We start from the raw sequence: 18579 nt of genomic DNA, 5'->3' as shown, positions 1-18579 counted from the left end.
GTGTTTGGGTGCAGCAGCTGTAAAGATGGCTGCAGATGCAGGGAAGTACAGGAGTGCAATGAGCAAAAGCAAAGACCCTTCGGGGTTACTCATCTCTGTGATCAGGTATGGCAGATAAAATAGAACAATGCACACCACCGTGCAATGTCTGGTAGAGAAAAAGTCAGCTTCTTCAAAGACTATTACGCGCAACGTTGGCCAGGCTGTAATTCATATCCTGTTGGATCATAATAATATTGCATGTCACGAGTGTTGTGTTTATTTCTTGTTTCAGTAATGTGTTTTAACAAAAACAATAAATAATAATAACTCGAAATTCAGTCGAGAAAATATTTATATTAGACCGACTGATTGTTATTGTCATTATAAGAGTCTGTTTTGTATTGTTTCCTGTTTGGTCCTTCAGTGGCCTATAAAGTAGTCGTGTGTCACAACGGTAAATTGTGCATAAAAATTAACAATGGTGTGTACCACTTTTCTCATGTAAAATGTTATTGGCATTTAAACACTACTTCATTTCAGCAATTGGTGGGACTTAGTAAAACGAAAGACAAAAAAGGAATGTCTATTGAAAACAATTGACGAAAAGTAATGAAAATATATATCTTTTAAACTGATCTAAAACAGCTTGCACCTCAAAGGCTAGAGCCTCTGAATATCAAAAGGGTCATCATTGGGTGTCTTTTTGTCTATAATTTGGAAATTTATTAGGAACAAATATTAAACATCTGTTAATATATCTAAAGTACTGTTATATGCTATATATTTTTTAAATCCCCAGTATAGCAATACTAGTATTAATTTATAGTTGAGATCTTTTGAAATGTTGTTAAGTTCACAAAAGTGTCTAACAAAAAAGCAGCCAGTCAGTTGGCAACAATTTAATCCTCCACACATGATCAATTGGAAAAGTATTTAAAACGCAATACAGTTAGAAAAAAACAAACAAAAAAAAATATCAAGGTTCCCGCAGGCAGGCGCATCACTCAGGGCGAGGAGGGTATATCGGGCTTATGTCTTTGTATGTGATTACATCACCTACCAGCCCTGCTTTCTTCCCCCGTGCATGCTACGTTATTATTACTCAACATGTATAGGAAAATATGGACTGTATGGAGTACATGTATGATTATTTTACAGAAATGGCAAACAAGACACACCACTATTTTCCTATATGTAAAGGTATGCTTTGAATCTAATTGATGGATACGGGTGTGATGAAACACAGAACTTATCTGTTAACCAAATGATGATGATGATGTTCTGATTCTATGTGTTTTTTATATGTATTGTCATGTTTCTTTGTTCATAGTTTGAAAGTTACAAGCTGTCATTCCTGATCCTTACTGATTTTAGTGTATGTTTTTGGTTTTCTGCTGTTCCACTTTTATTTTGTGTGTTATACTTGCTATTATAGGGGTAAAGGGTGTTCAGATCAGTTCATGGGTTTTAAAGATGTAAGCTGTCATTGTTTGGTCTGTTGTTTTCAATAGGCATTACTTTTTTTGTCATTCGTTTTAGTATGTCCCGTACCTTAGCAGTGTTTGTTTAAAAACACTGTGACAGTCATGGTTTAGATTAATATGTACTGCTCTGTAGCAAGGCTTTGGCTTTCACACTGCACCTGCTTTCTACTACCTGATCGTTGAGGATTTTGTAAAGTCATTTCATTCTTGTGTGGTTGCACAGTTTTGGGAAATGTACAGTAGCAGCCTGCCCAAGGATTACTACACACCTACTGTACAGGACTGTCAAGTTAGAAAAAATGTCAATATACCTATAAAAGGGGGCAAATGAAACAAGACCAGGTTTAGGGTTGTGAATCTCCAATATGCATGCCTGAAAAAATAAATGAATAAAATCTACTTTCTGTGATGGAATTTAATCAATTTTAAATGTCAGGGCAATAATTTAGACTTTTCAAATTTGTATCCTTTACAGTTTCACACTTAATTTATGTTATTACACAATACTCTTTTAAATACCTTTTAAGTTTTCACTCCATATATCGGCACACTGGTTTACTGATTAATACTGTTTACAGAGCTTTTATAAAACATGAAGCTACATTCACCTCTGATGAGACAAAGTGACACTTGACTGCAGTAGACTTTCTTGGTTAAGAGTCATAAAACGGCTTATGTAACCAACTTTTTCTTTAACACTTTAGTTAAGTAAAACAATGAGATAGAAGCTTTGTACATTTTACAATCAAACAACTACACTGGTAGCTCAAAATTACAGAGAACAACATAATGTATAAATGTGGGCTTCCATGTTACCCAAGGTCATTTCTACAATGTGTCTGACAATGTGCCTGTCCATGAAGGCTATACCATGTGGTCGTTGAATGTGACAGGAGTTATGCATCCAAAACCGTTCCTCACTAAAACAATCTGAGAGCTAAATTTAGTGAATGGCATTTCTTCTACTACAGTCATTTAAGCAGCATTGAATTTAATTTAATTCCCTAAACATTTTTTTCTTCATTTACTTCAGTAGCACGAACCATTGATCTGGCTATTGGTGTCTGGGTTGGCATACTCTTTGCAATAACGTAGTCCCTAGCACTTGTGTGTTTTCTTCTTTCACCGTGCTTCTTCACAGACTCTTTCTTAAAATGGTTAGTTCCAGAACTAAAATCAGCTGGCCTTACTTTATTGCAAAACTCAATACATGTTTTGTTTTTCACTGTAACGTAACCAGGGAAATTCTTGAATCCAAGAAGTCTTAATTTGCCGCACTTGCTTTTTTGGCTGTGAAGGTGCACATTCCATCAGTTCATTGTCTCAATCGTCTTTCATTACAAACAGAGGGTGTGTTCAATTTTTTTTAAAGGAGACCGTCAATGTTGACTGGTTGATTTAGTCAGTGCACAGTATATTGGCTGGTTTTGGTGGATAATAAAATACATTTGGACCGATTTTGTCTTTGTTTAGTGTTTTCTGTCCAATTGATGTGAACTGAGTTTTCAATACAGCAAGTCAAGATGAAAAAGCTGCCATGCGTGCAGATTAATGTTATGTTTGATTCACAGTTGATGCTGTGACGTTCCAGTGGGCATCTACTGTCTATTAGAAGCCCCCTAGAGCTGGAAGCTGACTGGCTGATGAAACTGAATCATTGTCTAACTAATGCTTGTATTGTATCTTATCTTTGTTAGAACACTGTCTGCAAGTGCCGATGTTCATGACAGGGAGGTAGAGAAGAGCCGTCTGGAGGAAGCGTATGAGAAATGTGACCGGGACTTGGATGATCAGATTGTGCAGCATTACACTGAGCTGACCACTGCCATCCGCACATACCAGAGCATCACAGAGCGCATCACCAACTCCCGAAATAAAATCAAACAGGTGAAAACGTGCTTAAAAGGTGTCGCCAATTGGGATGTGGCTATAAAAAAAATTAACCGTTTCCCCGCCACATTGTTTTAACCTCTGGCTATATGAATGATCTTTGCAGGTGGTACACAACTGTATTCTGTAACAGATTTTTAAACAAGTTCCATTACAGGTGGTGATCCCTAAAAAAAAAAAAAAAAAAAAAAAAAAAAAAAAAAAATATATATATATATATATATATATATATATATATATATATATATATATATATATATATATATATATATATATGTGTATGTATGTATGTATGTATATTAAAAACCTGTTTCAGTGGCACAAACGTTTAATCAATGATGCAGTCTTTTACACAAACTATTCGATCTGAATATGCCACTGTCCTCGCATTAGGCCACCAGAGGTACTTTGTTTTTATTCACCAAAAATTTCTATTTTTTTGTTACTTTTTTTTTTAATGTAGTGTAATGTAATTTGCTGGGCTACAGTGATTTGCTTGCCTTATCTGTAACTTAAGTGTTTGCTTTGTAATTGCACGCATACTATTATAGTCTTCTTGAGATCAGTTTTGCTGAAAGTGGTCCATAATGATATGTTTGCTTAATATTTATAAATTCCTGGAGTCTTTTATGGCAAAGCTGTATAAAGGCTGTGCTCTCCATCATTTCCTACTCCCTCTGGCACTTCATAATGATGGTGTTATACAGTGGTCAGGTAGCACTCCTTCCAGCATGCCATTAACACAACCAAAATCTAAGTGAGATGCTTGTTCTATTTCTGATAATGTTAATGATTGTGCCTAAGGGAACCTAGGCTTTATTGTTACTGAATATTTCATTGGAGACTGTTTACTGTTTTAGTTTTGGTAGCGAGACCTTTTTTCTTAGTTATTTCACTTAATGCTGTCTCAAATAAGATATTAAAATTGGGGCTCCCGAGTGGTGCATCCAGTAAAGGTGCTCCGCGTGGAGTGCAGGATGCGCCCTATAGTCTTGATGTCTCCGGTTCGAGTCCAGTCTATTCCTTTGCCGATCAAGGAAGGGAGCTCCTAGGGGGCGGCGCTCAATTGGCCAGCTAGGTTGGCCAGGGTGCCCTCGGCTCACCGGACACCAGCGACCTCTGTGGTCTGGCCGTAGCACCTGCAGGCTTGCCTGCAAGATGCCCAGGACTGCGTTGTCCTCCGACGCTGTAGCTCTGGGTTGCTGCTGAGGGCACATGGTTCGGAGGACAGCGTTTGCTTGTCTTCGCCCCTCCCGAGTCAGCAAATAATTGGCGACCACTAAAATAATCCCCCCACCCCCACACACACAGTTAATGGAGTAAGTACATAAGGAAGGTGACGTTAACCTGTCCTTTGTGCTTGCAGGTGAAAGAGAACCTGCTGTCCTGTAAGATGCTCCTGCATTGTAAGCGCGACGAGCTGCGGAAGCTTTGGATCGAGGGGATTGAACACAAGCACGTCCTTAATCTTCTGGATGAGATCGAGAATATTAAACAGGTGCCTCAGAATCTGGAACACTGCATGTCAAGCAAACACTACCTTCGTGCCACTGATATGCTGGTAAGAACTGAGTAGTCTTGATATTAATAACGATTAATAAATGTATTTGTTTTAATTTTAGGAGTGATGTATTCTCCTTTTAAATTATACTTTTTAGTTTTCCATTTGTACCTTGATGATGGTTGCTACCGAAAGGCCTTGATTTTTAAGTAAATATCAACTTGCAGGGTTTTCTTTTCTCCATAGTCCATGTTCTCTATCTTCGGATGTATTCAAAACACCTCTGTTGTCCTTTTTATAACAAATAGCCATTCTTAACTAAAATGAATCTGAGACAGAGAGTTGGGGAAGATTCCAAAATTGAGCCCAATGTGTGTGGAATGACCCATTTGTATTTCACATTTTTATCCTGTTTTCTGTTTTAATTAACCTAACTGCAAATCTGTATCTTTCTAATGTCTGTGTTCATCCATCATTTGGCAAAATATCCTGAAACTTGCTGTGAAATCAGACAGAACCCTATTGAAAAGCTGTTGGATTGGGTAAAATTGAAAACACATGGGGGCCCAATTTTGCTAGCAATGTCGCTGTGCCAAGTCTGTAATGTTGTGATTTTGTACAGAGCAAACGGTGGGACGCTGGCGTGATTTGGTTAGCACTGGCCAGTCCATGGAAAGTAGAAGGCAGAAGGGGTTAGGAAATCAAGATAAACTGACATCTAGATTAATGTGAAATGCTTCTTACTGAGCATGTGTTTTCCGTGATTGTTTTATTTTTTTTCCAGAAATATAAAATAAGCGTTCATTAGGTATAGTAAACATGATGGGAGTTTATATTGAGAACTATGGCCACTCTGTCTGTATAATATATAACAAGAGTTTATTGTCGCTGTGAAAAATACAGATATCATGAAATAAAACTTTTTTTTTCTTCATAATCACTAGAAGTAATGTATTGCTAAGCATTTTAATTTTGTTAATGTAGTTATTATTTTATTGGATATGGCTATGTGCTTGTAATAAAATTAATCGGTTTGGGATGAATTATTACACACAGGCATGAAGTACAAGCTTTATCATTACAAGAAGTCTCTAATTGTGACAGGTACAAAAGAGGCTCTTTTATCAGAAATATTATTTCGATATTGTATTGAAACTGAATTATTTTACACATTCGCACTACATACTACTTTTTTTTGTACAATTGAGAGATTTTGAAAATTTTTATTAAATCCAAATAATAAACAGCTTTAACTAAAGTTACATGTTAGTTTTCTCTCTTTTAAACTTGTTCTGAATTGGAGAGGCTGTGGCCTTTTTGGTCTGGTGAGAAAGATTAGCCCTGCTACACCCTTTCATTGGAGAAAGGTACCCCTTATCGAGGCTTCCTGAAATGAATACAATTGATTAAATGTATCCCTCCCTCTCTAATTAATGCAGACACATAAAAACATCCCTGCTAACTGGATCACCATTCTTTAATATTATCTTTATATTCCATTCAGATTAATTGAAGTAATTGTGCCAGTGATGCATGCTTCAGATTTCTGCATTTAAATTGAAATTATAATTCCCTCATTGTCTTGATATGCTGGCAAAAGATGGCAGGTTCCAGATTTCATTATCACTCACAATACTCCAGCTGCTGTTTCTAATGCATAAAGATTAATTCTGGATAGAATTATTAATGCAACAGTGGCAGCTGATCTGTTCAGAAATGATGTGAAGTTTCAGTTGAATTATAGAGGTGGGATGAAAGTTTATTGTGATCAGTTGAAGATTATTGGATCTTTTATTTCTAATACATGTGGCAGTGGAAATTGCACCTTATTGGCCAACTGTCTGTTGATGAAATGTATCTGTTTTGAAAAACATTGGCTGTCACACTGAACTCCCACTGCGTGTTACCAAGTACAAAGATTTTACGCAATCAAAAACATGTTTTAAACCATTTTCTGAAATGAAAAGGCCTCTTGGGACACAGTTGGTTAATTTACTGGAGCACCAAGGAAGTATTAGTGAGTGTAAGCAAACTCTGCTTACACATTTGGGTATTAAATAATGACCTGCCTGTCTGTCCATTGGCACTCGCGTACATTATTCATCACTATTTATTTTTTTTATTTATATAAACTGTTCTTCATTAAATGTAAGTAAGGCAACATATGTTTCATTTTTACATTTTAAATGTGCTTTTCATGTTAATTTGCAACAGGGCTCTGCCACTCAATGTGGTATTGTATTATTTTAAGCTTTTTATATGTGCCTTTTGAGGAAATATTTATTACAGGCCACTTTTTCTGCATCACAGGATATTTATCATACCATCCTGTTCCTGTCACTACAATACTTGATTATTCCCTTTTGTTTGCCATCACTAGTACTTACTTTAATTGCTCTTCACAGCTGTCATTGACAACACTTTTAACTGTCACCCATCATCTGAAAGTCACGAAACAGCTGCTGACAGGAAAATAATTTTTAAATATCTAAACAGCCAGCCGAAAAAAAAAAAAGTAAAACTCAACTATAACAATCTTCTCTTAGAAGGTATTGCTCTGTATCCTTTTATTGTCAGTACTACCAAAATATAGACTTCTTTGTATGTGTTTAGCCATTCTGTCATGGTTGACTTTCTCCTAACAAGGACAATTTGTGTATCCCATTTGTAGCTACTGTATGTGGTGTTCTCATTTTTTTTTTTTTTTTTTTTTTGTTGCTGTGGACATTTTCTAACGCTTATCCCAGTACATGTATTGAATTTATTTTATTCTATTAGCTCAGAGGTGATATCACATTAGTCTATTACAACTAATGCTGCTTCATTTGCATTGACATATACTTGACCTAGAACCATAGCTCTCTCTCAATGCACCAACAAGCACTGATCTCTCTGTGGAGCATTATCATTTGGCCATTAGCTGAACTAATGAAAACCATTCATTTAGTTTGAAGAATTATTAAATATAAACATTTAATAACTGAGGCGTTAATGAAAGTAGAGTGTAATGGTGATGTGATGATGAAACAAAAAACAGAGTTCACGATCCAAACAGGTTTTGTCTCTATAATCCTGTCTGGCGACCACAAAAAATAATCCTAGGCAATACACAGCAATGTGTATTGCACTGTTCCAAAACAACGGGTTGCACTCCCCAAACAAGACACAGTGTGTAAATAATAAACACAATAGAACGCACACACAAAGACACAAATTCACAAGTCCAGAGTGAGTGCTATAGTGCTTGTGGTGAAATAGAATTTATCCATGTGCAATGGTGAAGTGTTGTCCGGGTTTAGTGCTGGCCTGTAAAAAACATCACTCACAATAAATCACAGTACTCTTTCCAGTTCAGCTTAACCATAACAAAGGAACAGATCACCTTACTACGTGCCCTTTTGTACCGTCAGTCACGCCCCCTTGTTTAGCGAATGCAACCTTTTCTCCTCCAATCCGTGGTTGCCACATCAGTTCTCTTCCGGGTCGATGGCTTGGTGTACTATAGCTGCACCCCCTTTCTAGATGGCTGACTTCCATCTAACCCTGGGAATGAATTTTCAGGCCATCCAGTGTAGGGCACTCTGTTCCCTTTACACAGCACCCTCACAGGTCGGGACCAAGATTCATTCTTTCTTTGTCACAGTCGTGTGTAATGATAGGGCTTGGTTGAACTTAGTGGACTGTGGCTTCTTGTTATTTTATTGCTCGGATGCAAATGAGAAGGGTAGTGTGAAGTCAGGCTGGTGGTGATGTCAGGCCAGGAAGTAGACAGACAGGACTGGTGAGTGAGTGCGCTGTTGCGGCGGTTTATTATAAATAAAAAGTTTAAACAAACAAAACACTTTACAAAACAAAAAGCACATTGGCAAAAAGAAACAGACAAACAAACAAATCCTGACAAACACTGTAACAAGTAGCGGGCCAGTGTAGAACCAGCATGCATAGCAATTGTTAATTTGTTTTTAATTCTCCTCCTCTCTCTCTACTCCTGTTTTCCACTCTGAACACCAACTCTGTGTGTGTGAAACACTGACTCTTATGCATAGGGGGATTTGGGCCATTTACATGCAAATGTTTCTGTGAGTGATAATCTCTGGATGTGGTCTTGGTAATGGTAATACTTTTTTTTATTGTATCACATTGCAGTATCTCCCCTGAGGCAGGACGAAAAATGTGTAAGAATTGAAAGATAAGGACTAATGGACTAAGGACGGGCAGTATCATATGTTTAAGACTAATAGAACTGTTCTATTCTTCTGCTTGGCAACCAATGCAGATTTACTTTTTGATGCTCAGGATATCTCTGTGGTGTAGTTTACATTTTCTTTTATACAGTTTATTTTTTACTTCTAATAGGGGTGGGAAGATTTGGTTGAAAGCTAATTAATAATAAAAATAATCTAGCTTGAGTTAATCACTTAGATAGCTGGGTGCCAATGGCCTACATTTATCTTATTTATTTAAAGATCCCACTAACGGCTTCATCAATGTAAAACTGGCCTATAAAGTGTTTGCTCTAAAACCCTGTAGCAGTGTGTGCATGTGTTGGTGTGGGGAATATGGGTTGGCAGGGAGGGGGTTACATTTCTCCCTGTCAAAACACAGGGAATGTGGCTGGAGCCTTGAATTGAATAAATCATGAAATGATTAACTAAGTCTCTAGCCACAGGTGTGGCTAGAGGTGTGGCTAAATAGGGTGATCATGGGTGTTAGAGTAATGATTAGTTGATGTTGGTGAGAGGAGGTAGATGTTTCGTATTCCGTGCTGTCCCTTCCTGTGTTTTTATTTTGGCCCTTGTGCCGTTTTATTTTGTTAATGTGCTTTTGTTCATTGTCTGTTCTGTGTTGTAAAAATATGTGTGCAGTTAAACGAGGCAGTCTTCCCAGCGACAGCGAGTGGGAGTAGTACAGGCGTGGAAAAGTACAGAGCAGTTTCGAAGCAGAAAGGAGAAATTGCATCTTGAATTGCTTTAATCAGAAAAGAGAGGACATTGGGGAAACACAGCAGCAGCTCAAAGTCAAACAGCCGAGTGTGTTTTTCTGATAACAAACAAGCTGAAACTCGGAGCAGCTGATTCAAATTCAGCGCCGTTTTGAGACATGGGCGAGGGGAGGAGCCAACAGCACAGCAGAACAACGCAGTTAAACGAGGCAGTCTTCCCAGCGACAGCGAGTGGGACAAGTACAGGCGTGGAAAAGTACAGAGCAGTTTCGAAGCAGTTTGAAAGCAGGTTGACAGCTGCAGAAGAAACTAAACTTCAAAAAAAAAAAAAAAAAACCCTCAACATGGTCTTCAAGCCAGTAATCTGTGACACCTGCTTGATGTGGGAAATCCGAGAAAACCCAGCGGAGCTAAACCAAGTGTGCGTAAAGTGCCGCACGATCCAGGATTTGCATAAACTAGTAAGTATGCTAGAAATGGAGCTGGAAGAAGTGAGACAGCAACAGGATCTTGAGGAACTGGCACACCCACAATTCATGGAAGTCTGCATCACCCCTAACAGACTGAAAGCCACCAGGGAGATAGAAGGTCAGAACAGCTGGGTTCAGGTAGGCAGAAGCAGGGAAAAAAAGAAACTTCGTCAAACACAACCACCAGAAATCAAAACAACCAACAAATTTGAGTCACTTCAGAATTTTGATGAGCAGAACCAACAACAAGAGAATGAAAGGAACAACATCCAGGACCCTATTGACAGTGGTGACCAGACAGCAAAAAGAAGGGAGGTCATGATTGTTGGGGACTCCATATTGAGAAACACAGCAAGTTCAATTCGCAGTTTGGACCCCCTTACTACAACAGTGTGCTGCCTTCCGGGAGCCTCGGTCAAGCACATCACTGAGAACGTGGACAGGCTCCTAGAACGAACAGGAGACGACCCGGTAGTAGTCGTCCACATCGGTACAAACAACATTGGAAGAGACAGACCAAAATCCCTGCAAAACAAATTCAGAGAGCTAGGAAGGAAATTAAAAGAGAAAACCAAAACTGTGGTATTTTCTGGTATACTACCCGCACCTTGCAAAGGACCATATGGACAGCTGGAAATAATTAATCAAAACGCATGGCTGAAGACGTGGTGCACACGGGAAGGCTTCACCTATCTTGATCATTGGACCACATTCTACAACGAGGACTATCTGTATAGACGGGATGGACTGCATTTAAATAACAAGGGAACTAGTCTACTTGGAGAAAAGATCCTCGAGCAGGTTCGGAAGCATTTAAACTAGAAAGGAAGGGGGGAGAAATCAACAAAAAAACAGAAGGGAGACCGCATCAAAACAAGAACAACAACTCAGGTAAGACAACCATTAAATGTATTTATCTAAATGCTAGAAGTATCAGAAACAAAATTCTAGAACTTGAAGCTACTGCACTAACAGGTAACTATGATGTGATAGGTGTTACAGAAACGTGGTTATCTGAGAGTGATGGGGACGAATATAATATTTGTGGGTATACACTGTATAGGAAAGACAGGCAGGACAGAAGAGGAGGAGGGGTAGCGCTATACATAAGAAACAGTCTTGAAGCCCAGGTGTTAAACCTGGACAAAGAAAATAAAACCGAATCAATATGGGTCAGAATAACAGACAAAAATTCAAAAGGCATAATAATAGGAGCATGCTATAGACCGCCAGATTCAGACGGTGAGCAAAATAATCTGTTATACAATGACATTAGAAATGTGTGTAGCAAAGGAGAAGCCATACTAATGGGGGATTTCAACTTCCCCCAAATAAAATGGGAAAACCCGGTGGGTAGCGCGAAGGATGAAATAGAAATGGTGGAAATGACAAATGACTGCTTCCTAACACAATTTGTCAAGGCACCCACTAGAGGGGAGGCATGCCTTGATTTAGTCTTTTCAAATAACGAAGATAGAATAACTAAAACAGAGGTCAGAGAACCACTGGCAAACTCAGACCACAACATGGTCTCATTTGAAGTGTTTTTTAAATCCCCAAAAGTAAAGACTAAAGCTAAGGTTTACAATTTTAGAAAAGCAAACTATGAAGGTATGAAACAGAGACTAACAGAAGTAGATTGGAGTAAAATAGAGAAAACACCCACAGAAGAAGGATGGTTGTTCTTCAAAAATGTAGTACTAGAGGCGCAAAACAATTACATCCCTAAAGTAGACAAATCTAAATGTAAAACTAAATTGCCAAAATGGTTTAATAGATCAATTAAAAAAAATATTCAGCGAAAAAAGGCACTTTACAGAGCATTAAAAAAGGACCAAAAAGAAAGTACGCAGAAAGAGTACACAGAACTGCAAACGCAAGTCAAAAAGGAAGTTAGAAAGGCCAAGAGAGAAATAGAAATAAACATTGCTAAGGGAGCTAAAACCAATTCCAAAATGTTTTTCCAATATTACAACAGCAAGAGAACATTCAAAGAGGAGATTAAATGTTTAAGAGATACAAATGGCAAAATCGTAGAGGAAGAAAAAAAAATAGCAAATATGTTAAATGATTACTTTTCACAAGTTTTTACAAAGGAAGATACTGACAACATGCCCCACATGTCATCCAGTTCCTATCCAGTTTTAAATAACTTTAGCATAACTGAGGCAGAAGTGTTAAAGGGACTAGGAGCTCTTAAAATAAACAAATCCCCTGGGCCGGATGAGATCCTCCCAATAGTACTCAAAGAAATGAAAGAAGTAATTTACAAACCGCTAACCAAGATCATGCAGCAGTCTCTTGACACAGGGGTGGTACCGACAGACTGGAAAATTGCAAACGTAATACCGATCCACAAAAAGGGAAACAAAACTGAACCAGGTAACTACAGACCAGTAAGCCTGACTTCTATTATATGCAAACTTATGGAAACTATAATAAGATCCAAAATGGAAAATTACCTATATGGTAACAGGGTACTGGGAGACAGTCAACATGGTTTTAGGAAAGGGAGATCGTGTCTAACTAACTTGCTTGATTTTTTTGAGGATGCAACATCGATAATGGATAATTGCAAAGCATATGACATGGTTTATTTAGATTTCCAGAAAGCTTTTGACAAAGTCCCGCACAAAAGATTAATTCTCAAACTGAACGCAGTTGGGATTCAAGGAAACACATGTACATGGATTAGGGAGTGGTTAACATGTAGAAAACAGAAAGTACTGATTAGAGGAGAAACCTCAGAATGGAGTGTGGTAACCAGTGGTGTACCACAGGGATCAGTATTAGGTCCTCTGCTATTCCTAATCTACATTAATGATTTAGATTCTGGTATAGTAAGCAAACTTGTTAAATTTGCAGACGACACAAAAGTAGGAGGAGTGGCAAACACTGTTGCAGCAGCAAAGGTCATTCAAAATGATCTAGACAAGATTCAGAACTGGGCAGACACATGGCAAATGACATTTAATAGAGAAAAGTGTAAGGTACTGCACGCAGGAAATAAAAATGTACATTATAAATATCATATGGGAGATATTGAAATTGGAGAAGGAATCTATGAAAAAGACCTAGGAGTTTTTGTTGACTCAGAAATGTCTTCATCTAGACAATGTGGGGAAGCTATAAAAAAGGCTAACAAGATGCTCGGATACATTGTGAAAAGTGTTGAATTTAAATCAAGGGAAGTAATGTTAAAACTGTACAATGCACTAGTAAGACCTCATCTTGAATATTGTGTTCAGTTCTGGTCACCTCGCTATAAAAAAGATATTGCTGCTCTAGAAAGAGTGCAAAGAAGAGCGACCAGAATTATTCCGGGCTTAAAAGGCATGTCATATGCAGACAGGCTAAAAGAATTGAATCTGTTCAGTCTTGAACAAAGAAGACTACGTGGCGACCTAATTCAAGCATTCAAAATTCTAAAAGGTATTGACAGTGTCGACCCAAGGGACTTTTTCAGCCTGAAAAAAGAAACAAGGACCAGGGGTCACAAATGGAGTTTAGAAAAAGGGGCATTCAGAACAGAAAATAGGAGACACTTTTTTACACAGAGAATTGTGAGGGTCTGGAATCAACTCCCCAGTAATGTTGTTGAAGCTGACACCCTGGGATCCTTCAAGAAGCTGCTTGATGAGATTTTGGGATCAATAAGCTACTAACAACCAAACGAGCAAGATGGGCCGAATGGCCTCCTCTCGTTTGTAAACTTTCTTATGTTCTTATGTTCTTATTAGCGCTTCGCTGCAGCTTTTCTGTCTGTCTCGCTTCCTGGTAAATAACAACCTTGCCAGAATGCTGTTCTGTTGCAGGTGAGGTCAGCAGTAGGATGGCACTCCTAGTGAGTTGGACCAGAAGAGTAAGTTTTGAAAGAGATGAAAAAGAAATGGTGAAAGAGAAGAGTGGTCTGTCCCGGAGGCAAGCGAGGGAGGTGCTGCCTTCCTGAGTGCCATAGGAGGAGGGCAGCGGGGACATCAGTGCTTTCGAGGCCTCAAGCTGCTGCCTCATCTGCGGGGAGTGGGGGAACTTTGTGCACAACTGCCTGCTCCTAGAGGAGGAACAGCTACCGACTCGAGTGCCAAAGAAAGGGAGGAGTGGTTGTTCCCGGAGGCGAGCAGAGAAGCCGGTGCCAGCTGCAGAGCCAAAGAGGGAGTCCACTGCTGGAATACCCTGCGCCCCTGCCAGCTACATGGCAGAAGGGCAGCTGGGTTGGCTACCTTAGTGCTTTCGAGGTCTCAAGTTTGTGTACCGCCTGCGGGGAGTGGGGGCACTTCCCAGTCAACTGCCCCCTCCAGGAGGAGGAGGAGTAAGTACAGCTGCCGGAGTGCCCCGCGCTGATGTCGGCATTACCGCTGCCAGCACCACCACTGCCGGAGTGTGAAGCATCTTCGCCACAGGGAGAGGCCCCGCTGTCTCCTTTGCCACAGGGAGAGGCCCCGCTGTCTCCTTTGCCACAGGGAGAGGCCCCGCTGTCTCCTTTGCCACAGGGAGAGGCCCCGCTGTCTCCTTTGCCACAGGGAGAGGCCCCGCTGTCTCCTTTGCCACAGGGAGAGGCCCCGCTGTCTCCTTTGCCACAGGGAGAGGCCCCGCTGTCTCCTTTGCCACAGGGAGAGGCCCCGCTGTCTCCTTTGCCACAGAGAGAGGCCCCGCTGTCTCCTTTGCCACAGGCTGTCTCCTTTGCCACAGGGAGAGGCCCCATGCTCTCCGGCGTCACAGGGAGAGGCCCCGCTGTCTCCTTTGCCACAGGGAGAGGCCCCATGCTCTCCTCCTTGCCACAGAGAGAGGCCCCGCTGTCTCCTTTGCCACAGGCTGTCTCCTTTGCCACAGGGAGAGGCCCCATGCTCTCCGGCGTCACAGGGAGAGGCCCTGCTGTCTCCTTTGCCACAGGCTGTCTCCTTTGCCACAGGGAGAGGCCCCGCGCTCTCCGGCGTCACAGGGAGAGGCCCCGCTGTCTCCTTTGCCACAGGCTGTCTCCTTTGCCACAGGGAGAGGCCCCGCGCTCTCCAGCGCCACAGGGAGAGGCCCTGCTGTCTCCTTTTCCACAGAGAGAGGCCCCGCTGTCTCCTTTGCCACAGGCTGTCTCCTTTGCCACAGGGAGAGGCCCCGCGCTCTCCGGCGTCACAGGGAGAGGCCCCTCTGTCTCTGGCGTCACAGGGAGAGACCCCGCTGTCTCCTTTGCCACAGGGAGAGACCCCGCTGTCTCCTTTGCCACAGGGAGAGGCCCCGCTGTCTCCGGCGCCACAGGGAGAAGTAAAAAAAAAAAAAAAAAATAATAATAATAATAATAACAACACAATTTTATCTTTTTTAGTAGCACTTGTTTTAATACTTTTGATTCAACAAAAAAATTGAATAAAATGTTTTAAATGTATGTATTTTTTTTTTTGTGTTATGTTCCAGACTATATAGTCTTTCCAGTTGTTGCAGATTGATCTTTTCATGCAAATTTGCAGCTTTAGTACCTACTGTTACTTGAAACTCAATTCTTCCGATCTGCTCTCCTGCTAGGTCTCTGCAGTGAACTCTTTAGAAGGCCCTCTCCTTCAGGTGGAGGGTCTCAGTGACCTGCGACTGGAACTCCACAGGAAGAAGCTAAACATGCACATGGTCCTCATTGATGAACTACACAGGCATCTGTATATCAAATCCACAGGCCGTGTTGGGAATAAGAACAAGGAAAAGGGCAGGGTGAGGTAGGTGGGATTATTATTATTATTGTTGTTGTGTTGTTGTTGTTGTTGTTGTTGTTTTGGCGGTAAGATCAAACCAGTTTGAACTGAGACACTATTGTTAAGCTGTGCTCAGACAAGGCTATAAAACCATTAGCGATTCCAGACCTATCTGACTGTTCACACTAACCCTCAGATCAGTCTGAGGCCAGTTCAGTTTAGACCGGCTGGGGAACAGGTTTGCTCAAGATTGGTTCAAGTAAGCCTGAACAGACAGATTGATTCTATTGTCCTGGATAAAGCCACTGATTTACGTAATACATTTCTGCATATTCTCTTTCATAAAGAAATGCAGGACTAAATACACATCAGACTATATTGTAATATTTGTGTTGAAAGGATTTTATAATTTAATTTTTTTTTATCAATTTCAGACTTTTTTCATAAATTATAAATTGTATAGCAAGGTATATATTTTATCTGTAAATGATCTCGACATAATTATATATTGGTTTCGGTCTTTTCAGATCTGTTTTCTGGTGAATTGGTCTGAGATCGGTTGTAACACCAATTATATGGCATTATACACTATTGTATAAAAAGCAGGGTTCCGAAACAAAATTATTCCTTATACTGGCAATACAAAGCAGATCTTATTCCCATTAGGGTCATTCCACACCAACTCAACCAGAAAAGTGTACCCCTACAAGGTAAAGGGTTGGGCTGAAGTTTGAATAAAACTCATCACTTTCCACTCGTCTGGCAACTTGTCAAAAGTGTGTTCAGTGCTCCTGGTATTTTTTTCTCGAAAGCCCTATTCATTACTAGTTGAACAAGGTGCTACACATGATGGTAGCATCTAAGTTGAGCCCAGGGTGATTTTTCTGGTCCGGGGTCACTTTTTCACTTTAGGTTGACCTTTGCCAGGTCGCAGCTCGAAGGGGAAATTAAAAAAAAAAAAAAAAAAAAAAAAAGAAATTAGCATTTCTGAAGTCAGCGGGCCTGAAAACTCCCTGGTGAATTTTTCTAGCAAAATCAGAGATGGGCAGGCAACGACTCTGGTTGAGTCGTTATAGAATGACTCATTAGCAATAAAGGAATAACCACCCCAGAATTAAACTGTGCTTTGCTGTACTGAAATAAACTGAAAAAAATGTGGTGATTAAAGTTGAGGCCTTTAACTTTATTAGGCCCTTGGCTTGCATCATTGGATTTAATGTGTTTTCTAAATGAGTTAGAATGTACATTTTTATTGATAGTTTTATCATCCAAGGAGCATAAAGAATTGCCATTTGCAAGCCATTGACCTCTCTCAGTGCAGCGGCTTGCATTTTTACTAGTGTTATCAGGCAGTTGGTTTATTATTTTGCTGCTTTTTTATTTTGTGTATGTACTGGACTATAAATACTGAAGTTGTTAAGCCAAATTAAATTTAAGTGTTAGTTTCAGCAATGTAAGGGTACAATATGAACCCAATCGGTCATGTAGAGTTGATTGAAATATATTTTTAATTAAGGATGAAAACTAATGTAACTAATTAACTAATTTGGTTAAGGCAGGAGTTGACAGCAAGGATGTTCAAAGTTCAAGTTCATTAGTGCTTGCCGTGACAGCTGGGCCCTACTCTTCTTATGTCTTGGTCTAAAATCTAACCTCTTTCCTAAGCCTGAAGGTTTCTAGGGCAGGTACTGTAAAGAATGCTTTTTCTGAGACCTTGGCAAATGCATTGATGGCACAGCTAGTATTGCAATGTTTCAATTTTCTCTGTTTTTGTTACTCTTTTTTTAATTGCTAGTGTTTGCTATTGCTAAAAAAAAAAAAATTAAAAAATACAGGTGTATTTAGGAACACTGTATGAGCGTGTATCAAGAAATGTATCTTGTCATCACAGTTCAATTCAGTAAGTGTCTGTGGCAAAGTAGTTTGTAGTGTGCAGGTGTAGAGGAGATGCGTTGCTCAAGTAATGACAAACAACAACGTTCACGATGCAATGATGATTTATTTATAATCCAAAGCCACTTGACAACTGTAAACAATAATAACTGGCAATACACAGCTATGTGTACAGCTCAATAAAGCCCACACGGTTCAGTCCCAAAATAATAATTATAGTAAATACACACACACAGAACACAGACACAAGTCCAAAGTGAGTGCTTTTTAAGTACAAGTGGTGAAATACATGTATTACTGAACAGTAGTGCAGTGTTGTCCAGGTTGGTGCTGGCCTTTAGCGACAGCTCCTGGTACGTGTTAGCCATCTAACAATAACAAACGTTTACAATTAGTACAACAAAACAAACAAACAAACACTAAGCACTAGCGGTATATCGCAGTGTTAAACCATCCAGTCCGGGACACACTGTTCCCTTTACACAGCGTCCTCACAGAATGGGAGGGAGATTTATAGCCAAGATTCATTCTTTCTCTGTCACAATGTCACACGTCATTTTTTGCTTCCCTCCAGGCTGCAGGGATATTTCTATCTTTTATGTGCTGGTTGAAGAGAGGCAGGGTAGTGGAAAAGTTCTGAACATTAAATGATGCAGCTGTGCTCGTTCTTCCTACCCTTGATGTAAAATACACTTGGGGTTGAGTGCCAGTTTGACCTGCCTTCCATGTGCGCTTTGTTCTGAAT

General features: G+C 39.9%; 1 protein-coding gene across 2 annotated transcripts in view; it reads left to right on the top strand.

The window, feature by feature from the left end:
* Positions 1–18579, top strand: part of exoc4 (exocyst complex component 4) — a 157207-nt gene continuing 138628 nt past the window's right edge. For both annotated transcript variants that reach the window (XM_041254693.1, XM_041254692.1), the window contains exons 1-4: positions 1–105; positions 3164–3353; positions 4723–4917; positions 15781–15965. In XM_041254693.1, the coding sequence (XP_041110627.1) occupies positions 26–105; positions 3164–3353; positions 4723–4917; positions 15781–15965 (650 nt within the window). In that variant the 5' untranslated portion in view covers positions 1–25. The remainder of the gene's footprint in view (positions 106–3163; positions 3354–4722; positions 4918–15780; positions 15966–18579) is intronic.

The sequence above is a fragment of the Polyodon spathula genome, chromosome 7 (assembly GCF_017654505.1).
Source record: "Polyodon spathula isolate WHYD16114869_AA chromosome 7, ASM1765450v1, whole genome shotgun sequence".
NCBI lineage: Eukaryota > Metazoa > Chordata > Actinopteri > Acipenseriformes > Polyodontidae > Polyodon > Polyodon spathula.
Note: the sequence above shows the minus strand (reverse complement) of the source record. Positions and strands in the feature narration are given on the sequence as shown.